Source organism: Syngnathus typhle, unplaced genomic scaffold (genome assembly GCF_033458585.1).
Source record: "Syngnathus typhle isolate RoL2023-S1 ecotype Sweden unplaced genomic scaffold, RoL_Styp_1.0 HiC_scaffold_32, whole genome shotgun sequence".
NCBI classification, from domain to species: domain Eukaryota; kingdom Metazoa; phylum Chordata; class Actinopteri; order Syngnathiformes; family Syngnathidae; genus Syngnathus; species Syngnathus typhle.
The window spans coordinates 608,114-621,807 of record NW_026871938.1 but is presented as its reverse complement, the minus strand read 5'-3'; the positions used below and the strand labels follow the sequence as shown (position 1 = coordinate 621,807).

The 13,694-nt window shown below is 45.4% G+C and overlaps 1 protein-coding gene across 1 annotated transcript; it reads left to right on the top strand.

Annotated features, from left to right (window-relative positions):
- The first annotated feature begins 524 nt into the window (after positions 1-524).
- LOC133147121 (uncharacterized) lies at positions 525-10,561 on the top strand. Its single transcript, XM_061271209.1, has 2 exons — positions 525-1,311; positions 7,274-10,561. The coding sequence occupies exon 2, from the start codon at positions 7,612-7,614 to the stop codon at positions 9,853-9,855; it is 2,244 nt and encodes a 747-aa protein (XP_061127193.1). The 5' UTR covers positions 525-1,311; positions 7,274-7,611; the 3' UTR covers positions 9,856-10,561.
- The last annotated feature ends 3,133 nt before the right edge of the window (positions 10,562-13,694 follow it).

The window sequence follows — 13,694 nt, the reverse complement described above, 5'->3', positions numbered from 1 at the left end:
AAGATGAGCTGGAGTTTGAAAAGAAGCTGCATTCCGCGGTCGGTAATTACCATCACTATCGCTTATTTAATTAATGAAAATAAAGCTGAGTCATTCTCACGTCTCACGTAGGACTTGCGCATGGTCCAAAGCCAGCACGAGTCTCGCATGGTGGAGTTGGAAGCCGGCCAAAAAGTGAAAGATCTGGAGGAGGCTCTGTCTACAGAGAGGGAGCGGACCCAGAACAAGGAGGAGAGGTCTTTTTACAGCTTTAGAACATACCACAACGTTTGCTCTCATAGCAATTAATGTCTCCACGTTTGTCCCCAGGGTACGCCAAACCATGTCGGCCAGCAAAAAGAGGAAACGTCCGAAGGACAGCGAGGGTTTGAGCTCGGGCGGATGCAATGTGCCTCGTCCTAAAATCGCCCAGCAGGTCACTGTGGATGAGCAGCAGGTCACTGTGGATGAGCAGCAGGTCACTCTGGATGAGGTGGATGTTGGAAAATTGTATATATATGTTATCATGCGTTCTCTTATTGTTTCTATATTATCATATTACAGTAAATGATCTACCGATAGATTAGTGCGTACGTGCGTTCGTTGTTCTGCTTTGCTGTTCTTATGATTCACCACAGAAAACCACATTAGCAGAAGTGTGAGGTCCTATCTTGGTCAGCGAGATGCAGCTGCAGAGAAAACAACGCCCTGCAACGGCAATGTGTCAGCGACGGCAATGTGTCAATCTTCGTCAAGTGGCTGACTCCACACTTCACACCCTCAAGATCTGGCGCTAAGCGCGCCCCTGGTTCCTGCTCATATGGTCGCTTGAACACATTTGAACTTACTGAACTCTGTTTGCTCCTTTCTATTTCGCAATATCGCAAGTGCACCGTCTGCCGTTTTTGTTTCTTACCTAAGCAGAAACCCTTGCGCTTCCCCTTTCCCCTAACGGTTTCTGCTATGTTTGTAGACAGGGTCTCCCCAAATAAAAAGAGCAAGAGTGCAGGCAGACTTTAGTGTAGCTGGGCATTGTAAGCTGTCTGTACTGCACTCCTTGCGCAAGTTACGACTCAATATTCTGCCTCACTTTTGGTTTGTCCGTTGGTGCATTTCTCTTAACATTTATTCACACTGTCTGTAAAAACCTAACAGAAATTGGGGGCTCGTCCGGGATTTCTACATGTCCTTGCGGCTCCGGCGGGACTTCTCGACGCAGGAAAAAATCCTTGGCCAAGGTAAACAAAAGCCCTTTGACGGGACTGCCTCGAGCGGTTCGGCTGGACGCCGGGAGGACTGCCGAAATCACCCGAGGAAAAGAACCAGCGGACTGTGAGTAGGAATATTGATTCTACTAAAAGGAATGAATGAGCGGTGGCAAGAGGTCACTTAAAGTGAACAAGTGACGAAGAAGTCACTAAAACCTTGGGAATTCTAGACCCTGTCAAGTAAAATAGGAACAGTTAAATTCCGCGGGCGGTGCGGAGCCCCCTAACTAATTGTTAGTTAAACCTAGCGATTAATTGTTAGTTAAATTCCGCAAGGAGGTGCGGACTCCTCTGTTATTCCTAAAAGTGGTGAAAAAACGCGCGTGGTGTGTTTGTGTACGGTTTGATTGAGAGTGATCTCATTTGAGCTCTCCTCTATATAAAAACACAGGATTGTAAACAGTGGCTTTGTGTGAGGTGCAGAGGCTGAGAACTCTCCGCTCCCCTGCGGGGAAGGTGAAAGGAGACTTATTCCACATCGAATATTTAACCACTGTCCTGTGAATAAAGTTGGCTTTAGGACACTGTAGGTGCCATTCGAACCGCCAACTCCGAAATTTAGAAAATAAAAAACCATGGGAAATATAAACAGCAAACGAAACCCTTTACCCCGAGATAAATTAAAATGCAAAGATTGGAAATTAATGGAATGGGTCGACCCTAAAAATGTGAAATATCTCGATAAATGGATAACAAATTATAACTTCGATGGTCAATTAAGTGCGAACTCATTAAACAAACTCAAACAATCGATTATTGCCAAACATGGTGCAAATAAAAAGAATAAAGATGGGTATCATTTAATAGTGAAATGGGAATTGGAAGCAGAAAAAAGAAAAAGCGGACAAATAAGAGAAAAATTGAAGAACAAAGGGAGCGAAGAAAAATCCGTCTCCAAAGAGAGCCTGCTGTTGCACAGACCGGAGGATGATGAAACCTCAGCAGCGCGGCCTCGCTTGAGAGCCGTGCCCGAGGAGGGGGTGGATTCAGATGAAAAAGATGAACAAATTGTTAGGAGAGGTGCTGTGGAGCGCAAGCAATTGTACCCACAATTGCCGGACGCAGATGACCCTCCAAAATATAGTGATTTCGCTCACGCCATGGTTACGCGGAGCCGCGTAAAAGCGGAAGCTCCCTCTCCGTCGGCTCCCGTGGCAGGCTGCAGCCCGAACTACATGGGCGCAGGAATAACCGAAGCCTACCCAATGATTCAAGTGGCAAACCCTCATGATGATGGAAGGCCCACTATTTTAGTCTACAGAACGTGGACACAAGCTGATGTAAAATCAGCCACTGAGGGAATAGCATTGCCATCTGAGGATGTTGAGCAATATTGTACTGACATGATGCAACTCATTGCTTCTTATAATTTAAGAGGGGATGAGGTGCAACAAGTTTTTATGGCAACCTTGACCAAAGATTGGGCCAGTGTCAAGGGCAATTGGGATCCTTTTGATGAAAATGGCCGCCCATTAGAATATAATGGGCTGCCATTGAGAGATCAAATTGAACAACTCTTGGGCAGGATAAAAACTAAATTTCAACGTAGAGCAAATTATACAGATATTGGCCGGACCAAACAAAAAGAGGATGAGTCTTTCGAAGATTATAGACACAGATTGGAAAAAGTGTTCAAAGCCAATAGTGGCTTGGAACCTGGAACTGAGGTTTACAACCAACAACTCAAAAATGCCTTACATGCAAATTCGCGACCAGCAATCCAAAACTGGGTTACGAAACACATGATCACTTTCCCTACTTCCACACTGCCACAATTTATTGATCATGCCATGCATGCTGAGAAAATTGTTAATTTAAAAAAGGGAAAAGAAAAAGGGAAAGTGGCTACCATCTTTTTTGCAAATAACAACTCACATGATGCATTTTATCAAAACAAAACCTTTGAACCTTACCAGAAGAAGCATGGTCGTGGAAACTTCCGCGGCAAGGGCAGAGGAGGCTATCGGCATGGTGCTCTCGGTTATGGCCCGACAGGCCTGCCCGGCCTTGGTCAACCGAAACAACCTAGCACTCAGCCTCCTGTCTGCTGGGCGTGTGGCAAAGAGGGCCACATAGCAAAATATTGCCCGGACCCTCATAAGGGCCAGGCTGACCCTCCCTTATGACTAACCGACAGTCGGCAAGAAACTGAAGGAGCTGTTTTGACAACAGCTCCCCCTATTGATGCAGATTTGAACATTCAGGACTTGTTGATGAACAATGTAGAGAAACCTGTGATAACTTTGTTTGTGAATGGTACTCCCATAACCTTTTTGTGTGATTCAGGAGCGTGCATCACTACTTGTCGCGACATTCCTGCGGATGTGCGTGAAGGCGGGAGGTCCTTTTGGGTGAGAGCAGCAAATGGAATGACAACTCCAGTTCCTCAGTCTCATCCAGTCTGGATACGGGACCCTGAAGGAGGAAGTTGTTGCATTCCTGTCTTGCTGATGCCAAATTGCCCTGTTAACTTGCTTGGAAGAGATGCTCTCACTGCTCTTGGTCTTTCTCTAGTATCTCTTGATGACAAAATCGTTGTCAAAAGGCGTCATCAATTACAAATATTTGGTCAATTTCATTGTTATTATTTTTATTCATTGGATTTAATTGACCCCGAGGTGAGACAATTTGGGTCTCCTCTTTTGGCACAGGCCAGAAGCCTTTTGCGATGCCCTGAGCAGGCAATGGAACCAAACGACTTGCACGTGACCTTGTGGCACAAGGACACGCCCGGTCCTGACCAAAACTACGAAACCATGCTTAAGGCTGCTACGCCTATCATCTTGAGAGCAGCTTTCCTCTTACATGATGGTGAAAGCCGCGCTTGTGTAGTTATGCAGCCAGCTCCCTCTAGAATCGAAAATTTACACAAGACGGCCACCCCGCTCCATATCTCTTTGTTCCGACCTTTTTCATCCACATGGCAAAGCTTGGGATTCATGGCCAAAGACGGATTGGCTGCCCTTGACTGGACTCGAGATGGTTCTGGTGTTCTTTACAGTCCTTCTACCAAGCTTTTCAGAAGTGTCTTGAACCACATCTTTTTCCTTTCTTGTGGTGTGCATGCTAAAACTTGTTCTGAGAAAGCACCCTCAGCTTGACATTTTGTGTTGTCATCAGAAGATGAGCAGGTCCTCGCTGAGGTCCCGACTGAACTCTGGTCAACAGGGCCCTCTGACGTTGGGTTGGTGAAAGGTGCACTTCCTGTTGTCATTAGACCTAAGACTGAGTACCGTCCTTGTGTGCGACAGTATCCATTGAAACCCGATGCCCTGCAAGGCATCGCACCTGTTATTTCGGATTTACTAAAAGCTGGTGTCATTATTCTCTGTCCTGATTCTCCTTGTAATACTCCGATTTTTCCTGTAAAGAAAGCGCCTCCTTCTGTCGGGTGGAGAATGGTGCAAGATTTGCAAGCAGTGAACAGTGCCGTCATTCAGAGGGCACCTTGTGTCCCTGACCCACACACCTTGTTGAATTCATTAACGCCTGATGCAAAGATATTCTCGGTAATTGATATTAGCAACGCTTTCTTCTCTGTTCCTGTTGCTGAAGAAAGCCAGTTTTGGTTTGCATTTACTTATGCTGGCTCGAGGTACACCTTTACCAGACTGCCCCAAGGGTACTGCGAAAGCCCAACTATCTATTCGCAGGTGATGGCGGCCAGCATGGCAAAATTTGTCCCACCAAAGGGAAGTCAGATTTTGCTCTATGTTGATGACATTTTGATTGCTTCTCCTGATTTTGATTCTTGTCAGACGGACACACTTGCGGTGTTACATCACCTGGCGAAAGAAGGCCACAAGGTCAGCAAAAACAAGCTCCAACTGTGGTCCGAGGAAGTTAAATACTTAGGACACAATCTTAGTTCCCAGGGTCGGACTATAGTTGAGAGCAGGAAAGTTTCCATTTTGCAGGCCCCTAAACCACTCACTAAAAAGCAAATGATGTCTTTTCTGGGTCTTGCTGGTTATTGCAGGAGCTGGGTGCCTGATTATGCCCAAATTGTGGCTCCTCTGTCTAAGTTAATGTATGTTGAGGACATCTCAATGTCCACTCCACTTAAATGGACTCCTGAAGCGGAGGATGCATTTGTGTTGATCAAGCAGGCATTGGTCTCTAGCTCCACTCTAGCTTTGCCCAATTATGACAAACCATTTGTCCAGACTGTTGATTGCAAAGGTCATTATATGACCTCTGTTTTGGTGCAATCGCATGGCTTGAAACTTCGCCCTATTGCCTTTTATTCTTCTAAATTGGATAGTGTTGCTTGCGCTCTCCCACCATGCGTGAGGACCGTGGTGGCGGCCTCCATGGCTGTGGAAAGCAGCGCCAGTGTTGTGTTGTTTCATCCTTTGACGCTGAAAGTTCCACATGCAGTGTCAGCTCTTTTGCTACAAACGAACATGACCTTTTTGTCGCCTGCACGTCACCTGTCGTGCATGGCTACTTTGCTTTCCCAACCGCACCTGACTGTTGAGAGGTGCACAACACTCAATCCTGCTACTCTCATTCCTCTTCCGGATGACGGTGAATTCCATGATTGTGTCGAGGCGGCTCAACAAGTGGCCAAGGCTCGACCCGATCTAGAGGACACACCCTTGTCTGATGGTCACGTGGTTTTTGTTGATGGATCTTCAAAGAAAAATGATCTTGGCGTGACCCTCTCTGGTTACGCTGTCGTTACAGCTGACGAGGTTTTGAAAGCTGTGAAACTGCCTTCCCATATGTCGGCGCAGGCCGCTGAACTCATTGCTCTCACCGAAGCTTGCATTCTTTTCACGAACAAGCCTGTCACCATTTGGACTGACAGTCAGTATGCCTTTGCCACAGTGCACGTTTTTGCTCAACAATGGAGCAACCGTGGCATGGTAACATCTACGGGCAAGCCCGTCACCCATTCGACATTGCTTCCCCAACTTTTGGACGCTGTCCAATTACCCTCCAGGGTGGCGGTCTGCAAATGTGCTGCTCATACTACCAGGACTGATCCTGTTTCTTTGGGTAATGCCTTCGCTGACAGGTCTGCCAAGGCTGCCGCTGAAGGCGTGCTCCATGTCCTCTCTTCTTGTACTGATAACGATTCCATGTCACACGTTTCTCCTGACGTGCTGCTTGACATGCAATCTCAAAGCCCCTCCCAGGAGCGCCTTTCTTGGGAGAAACGGGGCGCCATTACAAATGACAATGGCCTTTTTGTGTGACCTCTGGGCAAGCCTGTCTTGCCTCGGAACTTGTATAAGTGGGCTGCTATTTCGAGTCATGGGGTCACCCATGTCTCGACAGGGGGTATGGTGAAACAGATTGAGTCCATTTACACAGCATACGGGTTTGCAGGTTTTTCGCAACAATTTTGCAGAGCATGTTTGATTTGTGCTAAACACAATCCACAAGGTAACTTGCGACCTCGGAGAGGAAAATTTCCGACTCCATTGTATCCATTTCACACAATACATATGGATTACATCCAATTAAACAAGAGTGAAGGAAAAGAATATTGTTTGGTCATCATCGATGCGTTTTCTAAATGGATAGAAGTTTTTCCCACCAGACATGCGGACGCACTAACAGTAGCAAAAGCATTGTGCAAAGACATTATTCCAAGATATGGTATTCCAGAAAAAAATTATAGTGACAATGGTCAACATTTTGTTAATCAAGTGGTGCAAAACATTGGGAAAATGTTCCACATAAATATAAAGAACCATTGTTCCTATCATCCAGAGTCAGCTGGCTTGGTTGAGCGTTTTAATGGTACTATAAAAAATAGGCTAAAGAAATGCATGGAAGAAACTAAACGACCATGGACTCAGTGTCTAGATTTGGTAAAAATGTACATAAATGTTACAAGTACGACTGGGTTAACTCCCTATGAAACCATCTTTGGAAGACCGTACAGGCTTCCTCAGTTTAAAAATATTTGGGACGTTCCGGAAGAGGCCACTTTGGCCGACTACATGAGGAAAATGTTGGAACATGTTAAAAAACAGACCAGTAACATTGTTGATCAACCCATCTCTCCGCAGGAGGACCCCAAAGTGGTTCCAGGAGACTGGGTCTTAATCAGGAGCATCAAGAAGAAGAATTGGCACTCGCCCAAGTGGGAAGGTCCCTTTTTAGTGCTTCTCACAACACCTAACGCTTTAAAAATAGCCGAACGCAACACGTGGATTCATTTGTCTCACTGTAAAAAGGTGATCTCCGCAGACCCAACCTAAGTACGGAAGGTGAGCAAAGTCTGGTAATAGTGCCTGACTCTGGTGCCAAGATCCAGGGTTGACGCGAAAGCCAGCGGAAGCATTCCAAGACACCAACCCGAAGCTCAGGGAGTTGACTCTGAGGAGATCTGAAACTAGGTGTTAAAATGCCGTTGGAACAATGTCTTGCGAAGGTGCGGGATGGCTGCAAATCTTGGGAAGCATTCATTTGGGTTTTTGTCATCTGTGGTTTCATTATAGCTTGGGCAATGTGCTATATGCGCATCGGCCCTGTTTATATAAAACACGCGTCTCCAGACAGTCCACCTGAAGTTTCCACTGTTACTGATGTACCTGATGTTTTTTCTCTTGAAGAGTATTACAAACATTGTTTGGCGGATGACGATTCTGGGCACAGTCGCAATGGTTCCTTTGGTTACCGACATTGTCCATGGAACAACGTTGCCTCGCGTAGACATAGGCGTGACATCTCGTCCATTAGACGTAAGATCTTGTCCCTTTCTAAAATTTGCACGCCTGCTCTCGTTCATGACGGTATTCCCTGCGTGCCATGGCGCTTAGCCGACACGTACCTAAATTCATTGGCGTTCACCGTGGCCCCAAACACGACTTCCACTATCACCGTGCCCTTGAAGAGTTTGAGAGGCATCCGAGGAGGCTATCTCACTACGGGTGACAAATGGCCTGGGCACTGGTGGTATCTGACTGGCAACCCGGAAGTATCAGATTGGAGCGCCCTTATCACCTCGCAGGTACCAGGTTTTTGGCCTCCTGGCTCCAGTGAAGAGGCTCAATTCTTTGCTAAACGTATGACTTTGAAAAACCAGGGCTCTAGCCTTCTTTTGACCGTTACACTCCCTGATGACACGGTTCGGCCCCCTCACGCTACCCTGTTCAATACTTCCTGTTGGGGTTTTCAGTTGTGGGCTTGGTCCTCTGGGAAGGATCCCCAGTTTCCTATTGTGATTTGCGTTAACAAAACAATGCGGGGCGCTGACAGTCCCGTGTTGAGCGACCATACCAAAGCCTCTGGGGTAGTGGTTACGAGCGTGGCCCTCATCAATACAGACAGTCACTTTGTGGCCTCCACAGGTATAAGCGGCCAAACTAACAATTGGCTCCTCATGGCCGAGCAAGCTGCAAATATGACTAACACCAGTTGCGTTGTTTGTATGGGCCCGAGGCCCCTTTTGAAAATCATTCCCGCAAGTGTTGTCCCTGAGTGTGCGATTTTTTTGATGTTGACCCCTTCCATTCCGTCTGCTCATCCTTGTTCCAGTTGGGACAAAGTCTATCCCGTTTCCTACTTGACGAAGTCCAAACCCCTTTTTTCTACTGATGTTGCTAAAGGTAATTTCACGTGCGTCAAGTTGCCCGGTACTGGCATAAGCCTAGGCGTTTTGCCTGCTCCTATGTGCACTTCCCTGTTCGATGTCGCTACCTCTTTCTCACCAATCGCTCGTAGTGATATTTGGTTTTGGTGCAACACTGACAAACTTTATGATAGTCTCCCTCTTAATAGCTCTGGAACTTGCGCTTTGGTGACCCTTTTGCTTCCCGTTTTGTTAATGCCCGCAACTCCTCGTGAGCTAGATGTTTTTGTTGATTCTTTTGTGCCCCAATCTTGGTCGAGGGCTAAGCGGAGTGCCGAGTGGCAAGGCGTGGCGGATCCGACCTATATAGATGCCATTGGAGTTCCCAGAGGTGTGCCGGATGAGTATAAGCTGGTGGACCAGATAGCAGCTGGTTTCGAATCCTCCATATGCTGGTGGTGTACTCTTAACAAAAATGTTGACAGGATCAATTACATCCACTACAACGTGCAGAGGCTTGGAAATTGGACTGAGGCGGGTTTCAGGGCGGTCCACTCCCAGCTGGCCGCGACTTCCCTCATGGCTTTCCAGAACCGGATGGCCCTTGACATGCTACTCGCAAAGGAGGGCGGTGTCTGCGCCATGATCGGTGAGCAATGCTGCACTTTTATCCCAAATAACACTGCAGCTGGCGGAAGCCTGTCCCTGGCCCTTGAGGGCTTGAGGACCTTGAATGGGAAGATGAAGGACCACAGTGGTGTGACCACGGAGGTTTGGAACAGCTGGCTGAATGTGTTCGGCAAGTACCGCTCCCTGGTTTCCTCGGTCCTCGTCTCCCTCGCCGTTTTTTCTGCTGTTTTGACCTTGTGTGGATGTTGTTGCATTCCGTGTCTCCGGTCCCTAATTAATAAATTGATTGCAACTGCTATCTCTCCGGCGGCTGAGACTTTTCCGTTGCTCCCTGTGGACGACTTTGAGCTCCCTCAACCCTTGAAGTGTCACCCCAGCGTTGACTCCATTTATGAGACCCCCGCTGTGGACCTGTCCGACTTTTTTCCTGAGTCCGACGTTGTCTGATTGGCTTCAATCGCCTCCCGAGTGTAAATTTGTTCTTATGACGTGTGATCCTGCGGCTGAAAATCTTTTGAAGTAGCCTTTGGGTGATTTGAGGGTCTCTGAGAACTTATGATATACAGGGGGGAATTGTTGGAAAATTGTATATATATGTTATCATGCGTTCTCTTATTGTTTCTATATTATCATATTACAGTAAATGATCTACCGATAGATTAGTGCGTACGTGCGTTCGTTGTTCTGCTTTGCTGTTCTTATGATTCACCACAGAAAACCACATTAGCAGAAGTGTGAGGTCCTATCTTGGTCAGCGAGATGCAGCTGCAGAGAAAACAACGCCCTGCAACGGCAATGTGTCAGCGACGGCAATGTGTCAATCTTCGTCAAGTGGCTGACTCCACACTTCACACCCTCAAGATCTGGCGCTAAGCGCGCCCCTGGTTCCTGCTCATATGGTCGCTTGAACACATTTGAACTTACTGAACTCTGTTTGCTCCTTTCTATTTCGCAATATCGCAAGTGCACCGTCTGCCGTTTTTGTTTCTTACCTAAGCAGAAACCCTTGCGCTTCCCCTTTCCCCTAACGGTTTCTGCTATGTTTGTAGACAGGGTCTCCCCAAATAAAAAGAGCAAGAGTGCAGGCAGACTTTAGTGTAGCTGGGCATTGTAAGCTGTCTGTACTGCACTCCTTGCGCAAGTTACGACTCAATATTCTGCCTCACTTTTGGTTTGTCCGTTGGTGCATTTCTCTTAACATTTATTCACACTGTCTGTAAAAACCTAACAGTGGACTCGTACGGCAAATATGTCAGACTCCGCAATACAGTTGATGAGGTCAGTGGATGTGTCACAGGGGAACATCTTACGAAATTTGCACATTTTCCAGTAACGACTAACCTGTTGAGATCAATTTCAACTATTAGGATCAGAATTTGGGGAACTGGCAGGTGAAGCTCCAGATTGGATCTTCTGCTCCCATCGTATTCAAGTTTGCCGCAGAATTCATCCTGAAGGCCCACGAGAGTGTCACGGTAATCAATCTTATCTGGAAGATCTCAGATACAAGGTGCTCAATATTTCAATGACCTTTACATGCATCAGATCTGGGCGGCTGACGCTGGCCGAAACCACAATCCTCCCTCTGATCTAGTCTGGGAGACACAGTCCAACTGGGGACCCGTAGGCCAGGTCCACTTTACCTTGATCAACGCCAACGGAGAGGTGACACATCTTTCAAGCGACAAGAAGCAATATTTCTCTTTTGACGTCCGTTTTTCTTCCAGGAAATAAGGATGAGCAAAGCCACTGGCGCACGTTTGGAAGATGATGATGGAAATTCCACTTCCACCGTGGGATAGAGGAAATGGAATTTCGGTTTCTTGTGTGTCTTGACATATGAAGGGATTGACAATAAAGCAGACTTTGACTTTTGACATGGTCACATTATAAAAATATTGTATAACAATACAATTAAATGGGCTTTTTTTTAATAAAATCTGCTCCGACCTGTTGTGAAATTTAATTGAAATAATTGAAATAAAATTGTTGTTCTTTAAAAATGATTGAATTCGTCTTTTTTCATTCTGTGTAATTACATTCTGCTGTATGCACCAATAAAGAAAAGAGTGTAATATCGGTTTCATCAGTATATAATTGAAACCGGAAGGTATTCGGAAATCCCTGCGGTCAGTAGAATATATAACGGCTGTGCAATGAGAAGTCAAGACATGTTCCACGAGAGCAGGCGGTCAAGGCAAGAGTAATCTCGACGCAACATGCCCAACATGTGTAAGTCAGTGATGAATGTTTCCTGAATTTTCTTCCTCTTTTGCCATTCATTCATGATTTTCTTCTGCTTCCGCATTAGACACGCAAATTCTCGCGGTGGGCTTGGTGGCTTTTCTAGTACTGCGAGCCAATGGCGCTCCGTTGACAGAAGCGACCACCGTCTTGCCATCAAGCGACACCTCAAGTGAGGAGGAAACGGCGCCCTCTGACCTGCTGACCTCTGCTCATGTTTGGGACTCGGTTCTGGGTACCGCTAAAGAACACCAGAAAGCTGTAAGTGGAAATTCAGAAAGCACCTTCATTGTCTTCTCCTGGCTGTAAAACATATCTGACTTGTGACTAATTTCAATATCAGTTTGATGATGAATTCCAAAACAATGTCAACTTTCATTTACTGGAGCACTACAAAGCACCTCAGTTTCCAGCAAACTGCCCCAGCTCCAACTTTAGCAAGGTAAGAACCAGAAATGGAAAACCACCAGAGGTGGGAGAAAATACAGACACTGACACTTTCCATAATTGTTTGCTAGCATCGGCTTGACTTTTATGCGTAGGTTGAATAGATATTTGTTTTTTAACTGACCTAAATATTCTTTTTTCCAGGAGGCTTGCCTGCACAGGCTGGCCCAAGGTCTGTCCACTTACATAATTCTTCTCAAGCACGTGGAGAAGGAATATCCCGGCAGTAAAATTCTGTCTGAGGCCAAACACTACTCTGAACTCCTGCTCTACAATATCAAACAAAAGGTTGGCCAGTGTGACAATTTAGGGATAGGAAATGAATTTTGCTGTTACTATAATACCTATTTTGACATTGTGTTGCTTACTCTTGTCCGGCAGATGAAAAAACCAGAAGAGGTCACAGGCCTGAGTAGCAATGAGGAAGAGAGCCTATTGAGGTCACTGTACCACCCCGATGCTTTCCACAGAAAGATGACGGCGGACAACATCCTGCGGAAGCTCTACATCTTCATTGTTGACGGCGAGAGGGCGCTGAGGCGCAAAGAACGGCGAAGGGGAAAACATGCCAAGGTCTTCGCCATGTTTAGTTTATTGCGGTAGTCACGTCCGCCACTGAAGCCCGTCGGAAATGTTGGGCAAAACATGAAGTGAATTAAGTTGTTGGATCTGCACTGACGTGTCGTAACCCACTGACGGATTGATGATGTATTTGTTTTTGCATGACGCACTGAGTTTTTTAATTTTTTTATTCTGTAGATAACCTATTTATTGCTCATTCAAAAAAGCCATTGTGAATCTAAGACCTTATTTATTGCAAACAGTCGTATGAATTATTTAAAGAAGATATTTATTACATATTATTGTTTTTATACTTGAAGGCATGATAATTATATTTATTTTTTAAACGGAATGTATTTTTAAAACATGAATAAAACTATTTGCTTACTTGTGAATTGAACTGCTTGATTTATAACACTTTGGCAAGTGTCTTTTGAGAATTTCACTTATTTGATTGAACTACAGAAATCTCTTTTTCTGAGATTCAAAGACATCTTATATATATATATATATATATATATTTGCAAAACTGAAATCTCGTAAGGCCACTTATGGGCTTTACTGTCAGACATTTATTGACAAAAACATGGAACAGACTTCAAGACAATGTCGTAACAATAACAAATAAATATCTCAGACCAAATTGACTTTCAGGTGGCCAACTCATCGTGGTCTTCGGGTGGAGGTTGTTGATGCAGGTGCACGTCATCCTTCTTCAACCCCAAAGTAAACTGAAACGAAGCAAAAACAGCCAACGATACATATGTCATTGTTGTTTTTGACTTAATCTGCCATTTTTTTCAAGGTTCTCTTTCTGCATATTTACCAAACACAAGCGATACATTACCTTCAATACAAAAAAAGGGCACTACCTCAAATACAACTTAGAAAACAGTTTGACTGAAATGGTAGTCATTCAATAAATAAATATACGCACATTTTCTTTTTCAAATTGCAGCCTTTGCGGTTTTGAAAATTGCAGTTGATCACATTGCAACGTCGACTTGAATTCTATTCATCTCTCAGTTTTAATG

Bases quoted from the DNA above. Each gene is read 5' to 3' on its own strand.
- LOC133147121 (XM_061271209.1), top strand. From the start codon at position 7,612: ATGCCGTTGGAACAATGTCTTGCGAAGGTGCGGGATGGCTGCAAATCT.